This window comes from Lichenostomus cassidix, chromosome 2 (genome assembly GCF_008360975.1).
Source record: "Lichenostomus cassidix isolate B80296 chromosome 2, HeHo_3.0, whole genome shotgun sequence".
NCBI lineage: Eukaryota > Metazoa > Chordata > Aves > Passeriformes > Meliphagidae > Lichenostomus > Lichenostomus cassidix.
Window position 1 is genome coordinate 109,252,403 of NC_139482.1, and position 18,634 is coordinate 109,271,036.

General features: G+C 38.4%; 1 protein-coding gene across 4 annotated transcripts in view; it reads right to left on the reverse strand.

Annotated features, from left to right (window-relative positions):
- NOL4 (nucleolar protein 4) overlaps positions 1 to 18,634 on the reverse strand; it is a 191,900-nt gene that overhangs the window by 154,514 nt on the left and 18,752 nt on the right. For all 4 annotated transcript variants that reach the window (XM_085052770.1, XM_085052771.1, XM_085052769.1 and 1 more), the window contains exon 2: positions 2,575 to 2,724. In XM_085052770.1, the coding sequence (XP_084908896.1) occupies positions 2,575 to 2,724 (150 nt within the window). The remainder of the gene's footprint in view (positions 1 to 2,574; positions 2,725 to 18,634) is intronic.

Sequence of the window (18,634 nt, forward strand, 5' to 3'; positions counted from 1 at the left end):
ATCCATGACAGTATTTATGAACTTCAAAAGTTCAGGAATTTTGACCAAAATTGTGGTATTTTCTCCCCATACTTTCTCTGTTAAAAGGTTTTGGTTATCCTGTCAGAGAACAGAAGAAATGTGACTGTCTCATGCCAGGGGTTGTGAACTACAAATAGCAATTGTAGCATACAGTTTGTGAACCATCTCTCCTACAAAAGTTCTTCACTCAAACTATTTGGTGAATACTTATGCGTGATAAATACATGCAGAGATCTCAGAGATGATTCACTTCTCACATGTGAATAAAGAAACAAGACTAAATTAATCTTGTTCCAGATTCACTTAATGAACTTAAACCCCGCCAAAGTACTTCAGTTTGATTTATAAAGCTTTTAGAGTATAATGTTTTGGGAGACTATTACCCAAGATACTACCTCTTTCCTCCTTACAGTGTCACAGAAGAAGTAGATATTGCATGGCTTCCTGGAAAAGACTGACACTACAGCTCTTAATTTTTAGTAAAGGCAGTTTCATGGACAGATCAAGTAAAGGAGTACTCATTTCCGCGGGTGGTCTGGTAGAGTTTGATGCCTGTTTACTTAACCTAATTCTTATATCAGAATAGAGAGCAAGAATTGAAATTAGTTTCTTCTGGAGTCTTTTTTCCACTTTTTTAATCTATGGAAATCTTACAAAACTATATATGTGAATAATGTCACTAGGAAATATGACTCAATGCCCTTGATAAATTAATATACAATTAAGTGAATGCACAAATATCGCAGACTGATAATGATACAAACTTACATTTGGGCTTCCTTAACAATGCAACAGGCTCATGTCTCAATTGCAATAAAAGTTGACAATAGATGACACTATTGTGTAGGCTACTTAATCTGCACAAATAGTTCTCACCAAAGATACACTAGTTGTCCTTCATGCTATTCACAATAAACAAATTTCTTTTCTGACCTATCACCATGGGATCCTTATGGTAGCAAATATTATACTTGGCACACATTTGTGGGATGATGACTTGAAGTATTGTATTTATAGTTGGCAGCATTCCTTACAGCTGTATATTATTCTACAATGTTTGTGACCTATACCTTTGAACAGCTTACTGAAGTAAAACAAAATAGAAAGGGAAAGGTCAATGGAAAATAACCCTTTTCTAATGCTTTATGAAAAAGAAGACAAAGTATCAAAATGGCTGAGGTGCCAGATAAAAATTAATTTAAAGAGTTTGCATTTGTTCACTCTGAAATAACACTGCAAGCCTTACAAAAGCACACCCAGATGAAAGATGTCTTCATATGTCTATCTTAAGGTCAATATCTCTGGGAACAAATTATAAGAAATTTTGCCAAGAGCTTATCCCACAACAAACCATCTGAAATAGCCTATAAATAAAAAATCTGTGAAGGGATTCACAAATAGAGAAAAGATTGTTATGCGGGTGAAAAAAAACAGTAATGGAAAAACAGCTATATCTCAGAGCCAAAATTGAATTCATAACCTGGAGTTCCCCATATTTTGGTGACCTCTGATGAAAAACAGTTGACATAACTGCAGGTTGTTCTTAAGATGAAGAGCTATGTTCAGGGTGATAGGTCACTCAGGGCCATGTCCACAGCTCCCTGCCAGCTTCATTGCACTGGGACCAGGGGGAGAGCTGCCTTGGATGCCCTGCACTCTGGCCAAGGATTTTATGGGCCACGGCTGGGTGCCACTGATCTGCCACCCTGGGGGAGCTTCTGGCGCTTCAGCAACTGGAAAAAGCTGGGCAGGTGGGTCAGGATCAGCCTCTGCGTGTGCCTGGCACTATCAGAGCCCTACAAATGGAAAGTTAGTCACCCAAATCCAGGCACAACCATACATTTTAAGCACCTTGGAAAAGTGCAGCAAATGTTTCATTAGTTCTCCATTAGGAAATAAAGTGTTATATTCGTGCCACTAATCACAAAAGCTACTTATAGCTATTTTAAGACTGTACCGATGAAATTAAAATTTTAGAAATAATATTTTCTCTCTACTCAGCCAGTTTACACAGGTATGGGAGGTGCCCCTCAACACTTTCCTTATTGTACCTAATAGCTTTTCAGCCCTTTGAATTTAGGACATTTACAAGTTTTCATACCATTAACCCATTAGGTATTACTTAGTCTGCAGCAATAAATTATAAGGCACCTTCATTTATATGCAGAAACATAGCAACCCATTCAGCCAAGTTGTGACAATCCTAAGTCTTCTTTAACATTTCATCCATTTAATAGCAATTAATTAATACCGAGATATTCGAAAACTTGTGAAACTATTTTAAAAACAGCAAATTCTCTTCCAGTACCAACAAGAGAATCTCTATTTAAGTCAATGCATGAGGCTCTTATTACACAGCAAATGTGATTTTCAAACTGTATGTTTTCATGCATTACTGAAAGATCTCTAAAATCAATTTGAGAGTGAGGGTTGCAGTACTAATCCAGTTTGGAAAAAAAAAAAACCACAAATCTCATGCCATGTCACTAAGCCAAATAACTCACATTTTTAGAGACTTGAGTTCCCTTTTAGATGGTTTTTTTTTTTACTTACTGCTTTATACGTTCTCTTTTGTCCAGCATGTTTTCTGATTTGTTCTCCATTAGGCCCAGTTTCAACATGCATGGAATAGATAATGTCAAAGAAATCTTCTACGACGGCCACCCGCCGTAAAGACAGCTTCTCATCTACACCTACTCCATCCTGAAAAGAAAAAAAATGGAACAGAAAAAGTAAGGGAGACAAGATGAATAGATAAATTATTACAATCATGAGACATATTGTCCTTTTTTAGAAGAGCTTTAAAGACCCTTCCGTTAATATCTGAAGATCAGCCACCCTGCAAATGACAGACACAGTATTGTAGGAAAGCTGTGTGATCAGAAGGATCACACAGACCCTTGCAAGCAGTCCATTTTGCCAAACCAGGGTATTTGGCCTCTTGATAGGAAGTGATCTTCCACTCCTATGTTAAAAAAAAAAACAAAACAAAAAGTATCTGTGCTTCTTTCTCCAAATGCACAAACAAGATTCAAAGGCAGAAGCTGTCCCAAGCACATGGCACAAAAATGTATGATGTGATTGTTTGTAAGGATGCAACAGTTCTTTTATTTTCTCATTCCCTTCCGAGTAAATCTGTGCCTAGCATTTCATAAAGGTATTAAATAAAAGGTTTTAATTCAAAGAGCTGACTGTAATTAATATGAAGGAAGTTGTTATAAACAATTTGCCCCTGAAAAAATTGCTTGAAGACATACGACATGAAGACATACCACAATATGAGGAAAAGAAAGGGATGTAAGGGGATATTTTTGCACACAGATGTCCAGTTGGAAGAAGTGACAGAGAAGTGAGAACACCTAGCATCTGATTTTCAAAAGTGATAGTGTCATGGTAGCTAAAGACTTCTAAACAGAAACAGTCCCCAGTGTGTCTGAAATTAAACAGTGCAGTTCAGTTCCCACCTTTTTAACAGAACCATTCACATGAGGTTTTGTTTGCTTTACAGCTGCCTACGGACTCAGTTCTAATGAAGGGGCAGGAACTGGGACTCTTGTTTTTCCAGAATAGACATCTACCAAGCAGGCTGCATTTTGTAATACAGGATCAGTATATGAAGAATAAAATAAGAATGGCCAATTCACTTGTACTCCAACACTGTATTCCAATTTAGATCTTTGGAGGCAGCAGTATAACCTAACATTCACTGTGTATTTTAAGCATTAAGGGTGTTCCAAACTTAATACATTTTATAATACCATTACTGTTCATGTAAGTCATGCCACAACAAAACTAATTTACATGGGCACTTCTATAACAAAACACATGCAATTATGCCTTCAGTGTCCAAATAAAGACAAAAGGTGAGAAATTAAAATAATTATGTATGACTCCCACTTGCTCCCTGCTCATAACTTCTTGCTATCCCACTCCACTAAGTTTGCTGTATGTGGACAAACATGATTCATTTTTCTCACTCCCTCTATTTTTATTCCAGCCCACTTTAAGTTTTCATATATTTCAAAGAAAGAGCCCAAATAATCCCAACGGCTTCAAAGAACCCCCTAGGGTGACATAGAGGAGTTCTGACACATTCCTGGTAGCAATGGAGAAAATGTCAATGCCTTTAGAGCATAACTTTCTAAATGTGCATTATTCCAAGTGATAGTGAATTAGAAGGTGTTGATACACCACCAGCCAGACAGGTTATGCCCTGTCTTGCTTCACTATGCCCAACCTTCTTCAAAGAGGTCCCTGCCCAAAGCTACATGGTCTCTTCCATTGTGTTCTTTATCCCCAGGAGACAGCTGGACCTGTGCAGAGCCCCAGCACGTGTGTGACGAGAGGACTGCCACAGTTCTTATGGAAAATACTGTGTTGAGGATTGAGGGTGGAAAAAGATGAGAAATTTGCAGGGCAGTCTTCACCACAGGTTAAAGCCTCTGATCAGCTGGGAACAGTTTATCTGAGAAAGCTGCAAAGCTCCCAGCCCGCGATCAGTCACTGACCACCAGCTCAGAAACTTTGTGGCATTGTGACAGGTTTTGGTCTAAGCACCACTAAGAATTTGCTTGGTACTACCCACCAACATTGCCTACCACTTAAAAAAAAATTGCTTTAGATATAGTGCCAACATCAAATTCAGATCTTTGCAGCTTTAATCTTTAGGGGAATTCACATGTGAGCACTGTAGGGGGCCCATCTTCAATCATTATTTTCTCACCACCCAAACAGCACAGTAGGATCCCTGATGATTTCAAACACTCTTATTATGACGACAGTGTTATATCACACCGCTCTCTGAATACTCAGAAGTTTATAGTGTTGATTAACTGACAAAGATTTAATCTGTTTATTACTAATGAGTTTTGTTTTATGAAATTTCCTACAAGGGAGCTCTCTTTTTTAATTAAAGAGAAATGCTTTACAACAATATTAATTTAAAACCTGAGATGCCGCCTCAGCAGAGCTGACACATGCAAACATTACTAATACATTCAAAGAAGAAACTCGAAAATGAAACTCATTTTGCTGCTTTTGGTGGCCATAGCGGGCAGTGCTCTCTCTAATGGTCCTCCTACTTCCCTCCCCAGACACAGATATCCAAAGGCTGGCAGGTATGATATGGGGGTGCTCTTGAAGAGGCATTTCTCCATGCAGCTGACTAAAAGAATGTGCATAGATACTATGTCTAAAAATACACAGTAGTAAGGTCTGCACAAAGTGTCATGAAAGTGACAGTTCTAGAAAATGAATACAAATTTTCCAAACCTTGTCAGCCAAAAAGGGTAAGAAAGAAATAGTTTAAAGGCGTAAAAACTGCTTCAGGGGAAGATGGGGCTATACATCTGTAACTATCTGGTGGAGCCTGGACATGACTAAGTTGGCTTCATACTGCTTGGTGCTAAGACAATAAGATAGACCTTGATTCAGAATACCTGCAGTGCTGCAGAAGGTGCCAAGTTGCTGTGAGTGAACTGCTCAGTTCATCCAGCGACACACAATGCTGTACAGAGATGTAAGCCTCAGCTGCCGAAGCAATACACCAGATGACTAATTTGAATAAGGTAGCTAGTTACTGACACTTTTGATATTCCATACTGACATCCCAATAGGTAAAAAGCTGGGTAAGTGATAAAACCTCAAATCTCTGTTTAAACCATGAAGTCTCTGAAGTGGACGCAGTTGTATAAGGCTTCCCTGCCATATGCCATTACACTACACTTTTATCCTGAAATTGCTATTTTATAAAGGCATTAACAAAGCAGCTCTGCTTTATAAGCTGGCTTTGGGTAAAAATTTTCACAGTGCCTAAGGGGACATTTTTGTAGCCTCAACGAAGGCTAAAAAAAACTGAATGAGAGAATGCATCGTAATGCTATTCCCATGACTGAAAGGCTATGAAATGTCCACAAGGGACAGGACAAGTAATAGGCTTAAACCCCAGCACAGGAGATTTACATCAGACATTTGGAAAAACCTACTATTGATGTGGATAGTCGAGTACAGTAATAGTTTGCCTGGGGAGGCTGGGGGATGTATGTCACAGGAGGATTTTGAGACCAGGTTAGGCAAATACCTGTCAGGGTTGGTATGAGTAAATCCTGTCTTGGGTAGGCTAGATATTAATTGAGTTTCTTCTTGATAACTCTAGGAAGCTTAAATACCCCTTTCAAAGTGACTTGGGCACTAACAACTCTGGAATAGCAAGGAGGATATTTATAAATCAATGAGGTATTTTTAGAACTTTTATTCAGCATGGAAAGAGTCCAAGCCTCACTTTCAAAAATTACTCAGAAAGAGACGCCTCACTGAATGTTTCACTTCAAGCATTGGATTCAGACTCTTTAATCTTTTAGGCTGAGTTTCATCCCTCTCCCTTCAGCCATCACTGAGGTGTGCCATGCCCTGTCCTAAACCAGTTGTCTCAGATGCCTCTCTGGCCAACAGTGGGACAGATGCTGACAAACTACATTCATCCTTATAGTTGCTGGAATGGTTTCAGTCTGTATCAGTGAGATGTTGCTTCATTTTACTCTTTGCATTACAGTTTTTTGTGTTCACTCTTGATTTTATGTATATCTAGAGGACTTCCTATGTTTGTAGGATACAAATAAAGAGATGTTTCTTTCCATTTTCAGCACTACAAAATCCAGTTGTACTCTGAGATTAAAGTTGTTTGCTTGTTTGTTTTTAGGTATCTACACAAAGAATAAATTTCTGAACAGAAGTGAATTTTACTTCTGTTCAGAGAAGAAGTCTTTAGAGAGTTGTGCAGCTCTCAGGAAGTGCTAAGGATCCCATTGAACCAGGATGCTTGGGGAGACAGACAGGCTCTTTTACTGAGGTTGAACCTATAGGGCTTTTCAGAGTAAAATAAGGAAGAAAGTTTGCTAGTAAAGCAAATACATAAAACTCTTAAGGCAGCAAAAATATCTATTAAATGAAAGGTTGTCATTTTTATAGTTACTTTGCAGAGGAGAAAAAAATTTTATACAAGCCTTTAAAATTAATGCCACTGAAACAAAAGTGCTTGTAATTCCTTGCTTGAGAATAGCTGCCCCATCTCCTGTTGAAATTTCTAGGAGGAAATAGGTCTCGTAAAACACCCTCTTGCTTTGTGAATGAATATAACTATCAGCATCTTGACAGCATTTGAAAAATATTCCTATAAAGACATGATAGATGGAAATAGGAAATAAAAGGAAAGTCTTGGCTGGTAGCTTTATAGAAAATGTTCAGGTCTATAAAAACCTCTGTTGTAAAAGCATCAAAGCCAGAAGCACCTACAAAACATTAGCAGTAGATGCAAATAACAATGCACCTAAATATTTCACTACATAATATAAATCACATATAAATCTAAGACTGCTTTGAATGCAGAAATATGATGTGTAACATTTTTGTCATATAACCAATTCAGACAATGACAGAGTTAAAGCTCGTTTATGTCCCCACACCTCTGCTGACTTGTATCACATTTTGAGTTTCCCTTGGATAAGAAGTAAAGTCTTTTGCTGACTGAAATACCATACCCTGAAAGATCAAAAAGTTTTGCACATAGCCCTATGTGTTGTTAGCTCTTGCATAATAAGCTCCTGACATGATTGTATGTAGATATTTTACTCCCTCTGGATTCAAGATAGGAAAATTTTGTATTGAAAGTGTTAGAAGGAAGCAATGGTAGTTGATGTATAATATGAGCTCTATATATCTGTCTGCAGAAATAAGTCAAAACAAATTAACAGATTGAAAATCCAATTGTACATTATTTCCTTTACCTACTTGCTCGGTAACTGTAAAAAATATTAATATTTAAAAACAGGGATGACCATTTAAAAATGTCTCTTACTCCCAAAAAAATGAACAAATTACTTTAATCAGTCCATGTATTTGAACTCCCAGGTTATTAGTACATCCATTTGAATATCTGACTCATTCCTGTCAGCACAGTGAAAATCCACAAAAGAGAAAAAGTTATTAGTATTTGGTAATTATTATTGAGCAGCTTAAAATAAATACACTGTTCATTTCTATCCAGTTCCAAATGGAAAGTGTCTATAATCGCAAAAAGGATATTTATTATTTTAAATTTACAGTTTCTGTTCCTCATATTATCATGTTGGAACAGCAAATCTCATTTTTTACCAGCAGATGGAGACAGGAAAAATCAGAGTTATATTAAAACAGATACACACAAGAACCATCTCCAGTTGAGAAGTTCTCCATTTAGAGAAATATACCTTACAAAGACTAAACAAATAAGGTTAGACATGGCAGCAATGAGTCAAACTAATTGGAGACATGGATGGTAAAAATAAAGAGAATAAAGTGAAGTAAAATGGCAAATTAACTTGCCCTTTGAGATGAGAGACTAAAACTAAACAACAGACACAAAGTTTTGGTATATTATGAAAGCCGTAGGTGAGAAAAAGCCCTCTTACTGGTTGATAGGTGACTTCAAGACAATCAATAAACAGTATGAGAGACAAAATCAATACTGAGCAGAAATCCCTTTCTCTATCTCTTGAACTGGTCCAGATGATGGGAAAGCACCAAAGCTAGACCTCTGTCTGTAAGCAGTAAGGAGTGCATGCTGGGTGCCATAAAAGTCCAAAATATCCCACCCAAAAGGGCTATCCTGTCAAGTCTTTTCTGGTGAGGCCATCATATGGTGTAGATCACTAGCTCCATTAAATTAATCTCCAGCAAGTAGAGAGAATGGGTTGTGAAACTCAATTTGCCAAACTGTAAAAGGAAGGTCTGTCACCTTTCTTTCCTTGAAGCATAGCAAAATAGGCCTGGACCCAATTTCATTATATAGAAAGTATTTTCAAAGGTATCTTCAGAGGTTTCTTTGGCATGAATAGGATAATCACCTGGCCAGTGGTCTCTGAGATAAATATTTAACGCTCTTTCCATATTAAAGAAGGGCAAAAACTTTTCTTTGTCACCTTTCTTCAGAAGTGTGTATGGAAGGCAATGGGCAGAAACCGATGCACGGGAAGTTCCAGCTGAATATGAGGAAGAACATCTTTACTGTGCAGTGACCATGCACTAAAACAGATTTCCCAGATAGGTTGTGGAGTCTTCCTCACTGGAGATACTCAAGAACTGTCTGGATGCAGCCCTGTGCCATGTGCTCTAGGATGATCCTGCTTGAGCAGAGAGGCTGGATTAAATGACTACTGTGGTCCCTCCCAAACTGACCCATTCTGTGATTCTGTGAGAGGCAGATCTATCATCATCAGTGAGAGTGCAGAAGAGATTTGAAATGAAACATGGAATGCATGTACTGACTCTTGCATCTCCTACCAAAAACAAGCACGGACAGGGGAAACAAGAGGTAATTTCAAAATTATGCCTGCACTCAGAGCCTTGAAAGAATGGCAGGAGATTCTGGTGAGGAATACAGGACAGACAGAGTCCTGGTTGCAGTTTACTCTTCACAGCTAGGAGTTGCTTCTTAACTGACATCTGAATACCCTTTTCCCTCAGCACATGAACACCTGATTATTTTTTTCCTTAGGTGTTTAAACATTTACACAACCCTTCTGAAACAAAAGTGGGCTACAAGCCGGGTCATACTTCACTATTTGAGAAGTCTGTAGCTGCAGGCTAACCAAACACCACAAGCTGTATCTCCATCAGCAAGCAGGGCACCAGAGGAGCAGCACATCTGTGAAGCAAAGCACTTGATACCAAGGAGCTGATGCCACACCATAAGTATTTCAGGCTATCTCTAACCTGGACCCCTACAATGGATGCACACTTCTGGTCACAACCCAGCAAGTCCATGTCTATCAAATGCCAGTTTTCTTTCACTGAAAAGAATCTGTTTATACACTGAAAAAATATTGCACTGTGAAACAAAGCCCAGCAAGCATGGTCAGAAACTTTGTTCCAAAGACATCCTCATTTTCCAAACTAAAATGTCAGGGCAAATGCAGACATAGCTTCCTTAGTAAGACAACACGACAGGACTTTTCACACACATACGTATTGTGATAAACATTACCTAAAGTGATGAGAAAGATACTTAACTATCTAGCTCAGTGACACACACAGCCCTGGCCTGACTCAGGAGATCAGAAAGAAGCTGAACACTTAACTCTGAAATAGAGACTATATTTGCCACTTTACTCTTTATACATGCCTCCCTCCCTAGCAAATTCCTGCCTACTTAGCCTGTTAAAATGACTGATCGTGCTTCCATCATTACATGCAGTCTGATTTCAGCAGGCCTTTTTTCCTTTCTTTTTTGACAGAGAAAACAAATTAATGCTCTAGTCTGTCTTCAAAAGTTTGTTGAGTTGGTGTATTCAGTACAGGAAAAAGTAACCCAGGCACTACATTCATCACACTGAGTGAAATGTATGTGACAATTCCAATTGTACCAAAGCTATATTGGATAGAGAGAGAGGAAGACCACATGTAACACCTGCAGGGAAATGCCAGTTTGCATTTCAAAGCTCAAAAATTATGGTCAATCTATAATAATAACAATAATAAAATAAAATTTGCAAATTCAAAAGAAAGTAATTTCTTGAATTACATTTTTAATTAACTTGAATTTAACTTTAATTTACCTGTGAATTCTTAATTCTGAAAAATTGTCATAAAAATAATTTCCGATCTTAGGAAATTTCAAAAGAATTTTTTTGAAGCGTACATTTTAAAAGAGAAGCAGTATCTATTTCTATTATTATTATTATTATTATTATTATTATTATTTCCTGTTCCCTGAAGGATACTGTCTCTTTTCTAATGGGTTAGTATTCTATTAGACAGAATTAAATTTTGACTTTGAAGTCTACTTTTTAAAAAAATATTCATGATCGTTATGGAAATATCCATCACACTTCACTTGCCCTCTTCAAACTCACCGTTTGGTAACCAGCTGAAAGCTAATAAACCTAGCTTGGACATCAAGGGTAACTGAGCAGAGAAGAAGCTTTTTCAAGTACATATTCACAACCAAAGTTTCAATGCGTGTATTCCTTCTTCATGACTCATTAAAGGATTCATCTAGGTATAAGGGCCTTCTATCAGATTTTTCTGTAATTGTGTGAATTCTAAGAAATTGCAGTTTTTAAGGTTAAAAATCTGTCAGCATTTCAGTTCTACCATGAAACAAAATGAAAGTGTGTGAAAATTCATCCCATTAAAGGTACATGTTATTCTTTTACTGAAAGTAAAACTGAACATAGAGGTAAGTATTAAGATAACTAGAAGATTTCGCCTAACAAAGGCATTAAAAAGGTTTCAAAGAAGATATTCTGAGACTGAAGGTAATCTTTCTGTGTACAAATTTCTTCAGCTGTTAAAAAAACTGTAAACACACCATCAGTTTAAGTAAAAAAATTGAAGGACAACAACTCACTGAAGCACAAGTGCCCACTAAGTGTACAAATACTGAAATGACATTGCCTTTTTCATGTCTTTCTACTCTTCATACATTTTATCTGATAATTATATCTGGCAAGCTGTAAACAGTTACTCCAGGACTTTTACAGAGAAGACTGCAATGCCAAGCTAAATGCTTGGCAGGGGAGCTGCCTTTTCAATCTCTCAGCTAATCTGGAAGGGTCAGCTACTCCTGGTGAGTGTTTTAAAGGGAAGGACTTCAGCTCCCCACTCTGACAGCTCAGCACACTGTACAGTGATTTCTGTGAAACTTCCTATCCAAAATTTAGTAGCAATTATAATACATACAAAACTTAGTTTTACTTTAGTCTCAATATAGACAGTTCTTTGTATCTCTGCTCAGCATGAAAAGATTTGCTTTTCCCGAATAAGGACACAAGGATAAACCAACTAATTCTCCTCAAATATTTTTGACTGTAGGGGATTTTAAAATGAATGGCTGTGAATCCTAGTGTGGGCCTGCTCTAGTGTGTGGTGGTTTTTTTCCTAAATTATAAGATCTGGTATTGTCATCAGCTCAGCAAAAACCAATTGACAAGCTACTAATTAAATGTTAACTCTTAACATTCCTGTCATGTTCCAAAAATGAACAATTGCTCAATTATAATTTAAAGTGTGCTATACTTTACAGGTATTCAAGCACTAGGGGAATGCAACGTAGATCTATAATGCCACCTTTTTTCAGACTGATGAAATGCAACTACTGTACACCAAAAGTAACCTAACACTAAAGTGAAGCTTAAATAATAGGAACCCATTTCCCCAAAGTGCTGCCTATGAAATTAAATAATTAGATATATATTTTTTAAAATTATAATCCAAATACTCATAAGCCTCTGATGTAAGGGTGTTGGCAGAGGGAGCTTTTTTAATACATAATATGAAATGCAAGTGCCAAGTCTTACATACTGCAGCCAAGTGCCAAGAGGATACCATGCCACAAATCAACACCACTCAGTGACAAAACACCTAAATTAAAAAATTGCTTCAAAATCCTAACTAATTGGTAAAATATTTCAAAAAGTCAGGGAAAGAGGATGAATCAGAAGACTGCAGTTGGGACACAGTGTTTTTGTCTAGGTCTCTGGGTACAACTCCAGCAAGGGCTTTTGTCCCTTAAAGTTGCTCCCTCCTTCCACCTGCTGCCTATGGCAAGGAACAGCCTTGGGGTGGCAGGGAGATGAAACGTGTGACCTAATCTTTCCCATCAATGTTTCTGCAACAGCTGTTCACTTGCTTATACAAAATGAGTTCATGGTCTCAGCACAGCTCCCAGAGGACAGCTGTCTCCATCACCAAAACCACTGCTACAACAGCCCATTAGGTGCCATTAATTGGTAACCTCATTAGCATCATCAGTAAAGACACTGGGGATCAGATTTTAAGCTGCGCTGGTGCTGCACAGGCAGTTTATGGTACAGAAAACATCAGTGGCTTTGCACAACCTATACAAAGCTTTGTTTCTGATACAGCCTAAGCACTGGCTCAGCAGCCTCACTAGCAAGGCCAAGCATGGAACAACAACTGTCCCCAGCTCCAGTGTCATAGGGAACAGGACTCTCCAGGGCACACATGCTCCACGTGTTATCTTGTTCTCTGACCACATTACCAACACACTTCCCACATTGGGAAAAAGCCGCTTGTTGCAGGGAGTGAAGAGGTACTTCCCAGACGAAACATTCCTGAAGAACAAATTAATAGCCTCTAATGGAGATCCCTCTAGATTTCTGCAAGGACAAATGAACAGGGATTACGAAGGGGCTCTCTGTAATTGCACAGGTAATGTTACCTGACCAGGGACAGAGGCCCCTGGGGACTCAGCGGTCATATTAGCACACGTGGAATGCAGGGTCAATGACTTCCACCTGCATAGGGTCTCAGCAGCAGCAGTGGTGTGCCAGCCCTAGTGACCTACAAACATAAGCAAAATAGGAACTGTAGGGATGAGGGTCTGCTCTCAGATGAAGAAGCACAGTACCCAGAAAAATCAGGCAAAACATTGGATACGCAACCTCTCCACCAAATTTGAAACAAAAGTGGTAAATATCATGTCACATAATGGCAACATGTTTTTGGTGTAGCCAGCAATGCCATGAGCCAAATATCTAACTATGTGCTTCAGTAAAATTCATCATGGAGGGGTGTAAAAGTTATCCTTCCAAAAAGACAGGAAAAAAACAAAAGTTTTTCTTCCTCCCTCAGACCTGAGGGAGGGTTTGTATCCCCAAAAGTATCATCCAACTAAATTTATTGGTAAATAAAGAATATTCCTTTCTTTTAATTAGTTTTTTTAATATTTGTATGTGTGTGTGCACAGATCAGGTTTTATGAAATTACCTCAGCAGGTTTATGTGGAGCTCTTCAATAACTTATTTGTTGAGTTTCTCTTTAATTAAATTACACTTCCCCAATTCTATCACTTTTTTTCTCTCCTGCAACACTTTTCTCTCCTGGGTAACCACAGCAAGAACAAGTGCCAGATGCAAGAATCTCATGTTTCTGTAAAGAAGCACTGTTGCAGATAGATTATTTACACCACTTTTTTTCCCTTTTTTCCTTCTTCCCTTCCTCAACCATAAACAAAGTCTACAGCATGAAGAGGCCAACCCTTGCCAGCAGAACCAAGTTTTGAAAAACACTGCTCCACCATATGTTCAGTCCTGACCAGCGTGATAGTTCGGAAGCTGACATCTGCAGATGGGGAGTTCATACCACCATTCAGCACAAACATGCTGCTACTGTACACTGAAGTCAATATTAGCCAGACTTTGCTTAGGAGAAATTTTCAACACTGATCTACAGTTTCACCTTGCCAACTAATTTTTGTTACACTGGTGTAAATGAAATACACAAAAAAAGAATCTCAGAGAAAAATGGTGGCGCTGATTGAAAAAGGGAGCCTTACCAATCCTTTTGGTAATCTATTTTAGAAGAAAAACTCATCTCTATCAGGTATTACATTGAAGCTGTTTGTGTAATAGAAAATACTTGCTAATGTCACATATTATGGACCTTCATGAAAGCCCACTAAACTCTATTTGGCCTGGATGGTTTTGCACTACAAGGGTACAACAACCTCAAACAGTCTGCTGAACTTCTATGAAGACCCAGTTAACTTAGTTTTCCTCTGAACAAGATGTATCAAACTTGCAAAAAGCACTGTATGAACCAAAGTCTTCCCTGTCTTTCTTAATGCCCTTCCCAAAGCAGTAAGAATACTCTACTTGTGGGAGTGACATTGGTTCTTCTACAGAAGCAGTAAGATAAAATGCATTTTCCCTGCTACTGTTACTTTTTCTCCCCCTTCTCCTCTCTCAGTCCATCTGCAGCTCCTCATGCAGCTCAAACACTCTTTCCAGGGCTTAAACAGATTTATGGCTAGCAATTTCCACAGGGACTGTGTGCATGTTCTCTCAGTCATGCTCAGGCACCAACACTCATCAGAGGGCTGGAAATCAAAATTTCTGTCAGTTGTGCCACTGGCAGTGAAATAAGAGTTCATATTTGTTGTGTCCCTCATTCAGACCTTTACTGTATAGCAGTGCCCTTCTTCAAAAGCCTGTATCTCAAAGCCTCTGAGTGAATTTTCTTTAAAATGTTTTGCAGTCTTATCTTACATGCCCATCTACTCCCAATAATTAAATGGGAAAGTGAATGGAACCATTTTCCTTTTTCATGTCGCTCTAAAACTGAGATGGACTATGTCTGGACTATAAATTCATAGTAGAAAGAGGTCAGAAGTTCAGTTATATGAACATATTATCATACATTAACATATACGAACATATCATATTATCACATATCACACAGTTGATGAAAGAAAATAAAAGATGCCAATGAAATAGTCTGCTCTGTCTAATAAAATTCATGCTTATTTTCTCATACCTGCAACGGTTAATATGCAAACTATACAAAGCTTTGTAATTAATAGTACAATTCTGTGCTCAAAACATGAACCAAACACTATATTAACAACTCTCTGTGAGCATGTATCCTTACTTAAACTTTCTCTCTTTATATAAAAAGAATAAAGTTTAAGTTTTTCAGCTGCTTATAAGAACAGGAAGAAGAGCTGAAAGATAGGATTAGAATTCAATTATGTATTTAACACAATGTAATTATTATATTATTCATGAAGTTTACAAGAATTTGGTGATCTTTCTCCCAATATCAGTGTTCAAACTGCAGCAAAACTGTAATTCACCAGTACTAATATCACTCCTCTGTGTATATTGGCCGCATTAAGCCAATGGCACACAGCACCTGGATGCCTTCAGTAATGACAATGAAGTTCTCTTCCTCTCCTGACATTCACATGATGTGTACAGCTTGACTGACAGATGTGCCTTCCAACCCAGAGCAGGTTGTACTTGACAGTTTAGCTTGCAGTGTGATAAGGGATCACTTGACATGGAAACCACTGTACAGAATAAGGGACACATGAAAGAAGAATCAATGGTCACTCAGTCTACCCCTGACAGAAAACGGACTGTCTTCTGTTGCTTACGATGTACTTTCTTGTCTTGTCATAAATTACTCATGGGGCAGGTTTCATCACTGCCTCTGAGATACTATTTTACAGACTAGTAGAGGTAAACCCAGAAACTTTGGCAGAGCCTATGCCAAGAGCCTGCCACAAAAGCTTTGCAGGCTCTGTGCTGCTGTTTCTTAGTTATGTTCACTTGGAAGACAGGCATGACACTAACCCTCTCTAGGACTCACTGGAGAATAAAGTTCCTCTGTCATACTAGATCACATCTGCTAAGAAGGAGATAGCAAGGGCCTCTTGGTGGCAGTGACAAATAGGTGATCACCTCCCTAAGGCTTTGTCATGTCACTGCCTTGTTTCCAGCTTATCTCCCAATTCCAGGAGCCCAGTTTGATCTCCTACCAAAAATAGCTTCCCTTGCAAGGGTTTCAGCACATTCTTTTTTCACCAATAATGGCTTCATGTAAAATCCTATTGATGAATCACAGAATATTCTGAGTTGGAAGGTACCCACAAGGATCATCAAGTTCAACTCTTGAGTGAATGGCCCCTACAGGGATCACACCCACAACCCTGGCAATATTAACAGCATACTCTAACCAACAGAGCTAATCTCAGGGTAACAATGATTTTAATAAACTATGGCTCAATCTCCCAAATTGTCATATTCTCTCCAAAATTACCTCTGCCTGCAAAGGACTAGGGGCACACCATCATCACTTTTCATTCCTCAGCAAATGCCGAGATCACTGTTTTGCATACACATCCGAGATGGCTAAGGTTATAAAGCTTCAAATTTATCTCACAAGGAAAGCCAACATCTGTTTTCATCTTGCTGACAATGGGAACATTCTTATTCTGCTGAACAAAACATTAACAAAGACTGAATTTTCCAATGCATATTTTGTTCCTTTATGCATCAATTCAAGATTAAACTGCATCTTCTGATATACTGCTGTACCTACAAAAAGCTGAAATTTGGTTATCTCACTGTTTCTTCATGTCAGATTTGAGTCTTCCTGGACTACGTTTCCCTTGACACACTGCAGGAGATCACATGTTTTGTGAAACACGTAGTAAAACCAAGGATGCCAGTGTAGTAGAAATTCTTGCGTCACATCTCTCTCTGTAAATATATTGCAACCACTCATTTGCTTGCACTTTATAGCATCCACTCACTCCAAAAAAAATGAAAAGGCTTTGATGCACTTGCACCAACTTGCATAGAGTCAGCTATGAGGACTGGGTAGGTACTTCATCTACATCATTAAGCCTTGCCCTGCTCTAAGAGAAATATGTTATTACTTTATTGACAAATCACATCTGCTACCCAAACCACCTACAAGGCAGTTGTAAGAAAACTCTAAATTCAAAATCTTATGTCCACAACTGCCAAACCAGCATGGATCACCAAGAAGATTTAAAAGGACCGTACAGGCAAGCCTGTTCTGTTCTGTGCAAATAGCCTATTACAGTACTGAATTTTGTGTGCTGCAGCCTTTAAAAGGAAATGACACAGTAATTTCCTTTCAAATCAAATCATTTCTAGCATAACTTTTCATTGGGGGTATTCTGCATGTATCCTGAAATTTGCTTTCTGGGTAGACAACAGGCACAGCTGCACGTCTGGTAAATATGTGTGCTTGTTTTTCATGTAGGGGTGTACATGAAATTAAATTCAATTTGAATCAATAGTACTTTACTGGCATGGCAAGCTGCTAAATGTAGCCTAAGAAAAATGAACAGACCCTTGAGGTAGCTGTCACCAGCTGATACAATGCATTTAGGATGGGGTTTCATTCTGTATCTGGGGTTTTATCCCATCTATCTATTCCCTACTACTGCCCATTTTCCATCTTGTTCAGTCATTTTTAACAGTAACCTGCCATCTGAGAGTACTTCATAACACAATGCCATCATTACACTCTCCCCCAGGGGTCAGGAATATTTTTTTGCCTCAATTTTGTTTTGACAAATACATTTTAAGATTTCTGATGATACCCAAAAAGAATCCTTTTGTATCTCACTCAGATTTTGGATGTTGATGGAAAAAGCATTGGTCCATTTCATTTTTTGCCACTAGATTTTCTGCTCATATGCTCCTTTCTTTCTGCCTCCTTTTTTTTTTTTTTGTTTGTTTCCTTGTTTCTGCTCATAGTTTATAGCCATTTCTTCTCCATTCAGTGTATGTTTCAGTCTGCATATTCACTGAAATTTTTAAAAAAGTCTATTAAGACAATGGTGTCCACTTGAGCATCCTATTGTTTGCTTTCATCCTTCCCAGACCTCAGTTACACAGAGCACCAGGAGTTACAGAGCCAGAATCATGGAGCCACAGAATGATTTGTGCTGGAAGGAACCTTAAAGATACTCTAGTTCCAACTGCGCTTCCACGGACAGGGACACCTTCTACTAGATCAAGTTGCTCAAAGCCTCATACAACCTGTCCCTGAACATTTCTAAGGACAGGACACTCACACTGCCCTGGGCAACCTGTTCCAGCACCTCACCACCCTCATTGCAAATAAATCTCTTCCTTCTGTGCAACCTAAATCTACCCTATTTCAGTTTAAAATCATTGCCCCTTGCTCTGTCACAACAGGCCTCAGTGAAAACTCTCATCTTTCCTGTAAGCACTCTTAAAACTACTGAAAGGCTATGATAAGCTCTCTCTTGAGCCTTCTCTTTTCCAGGCTG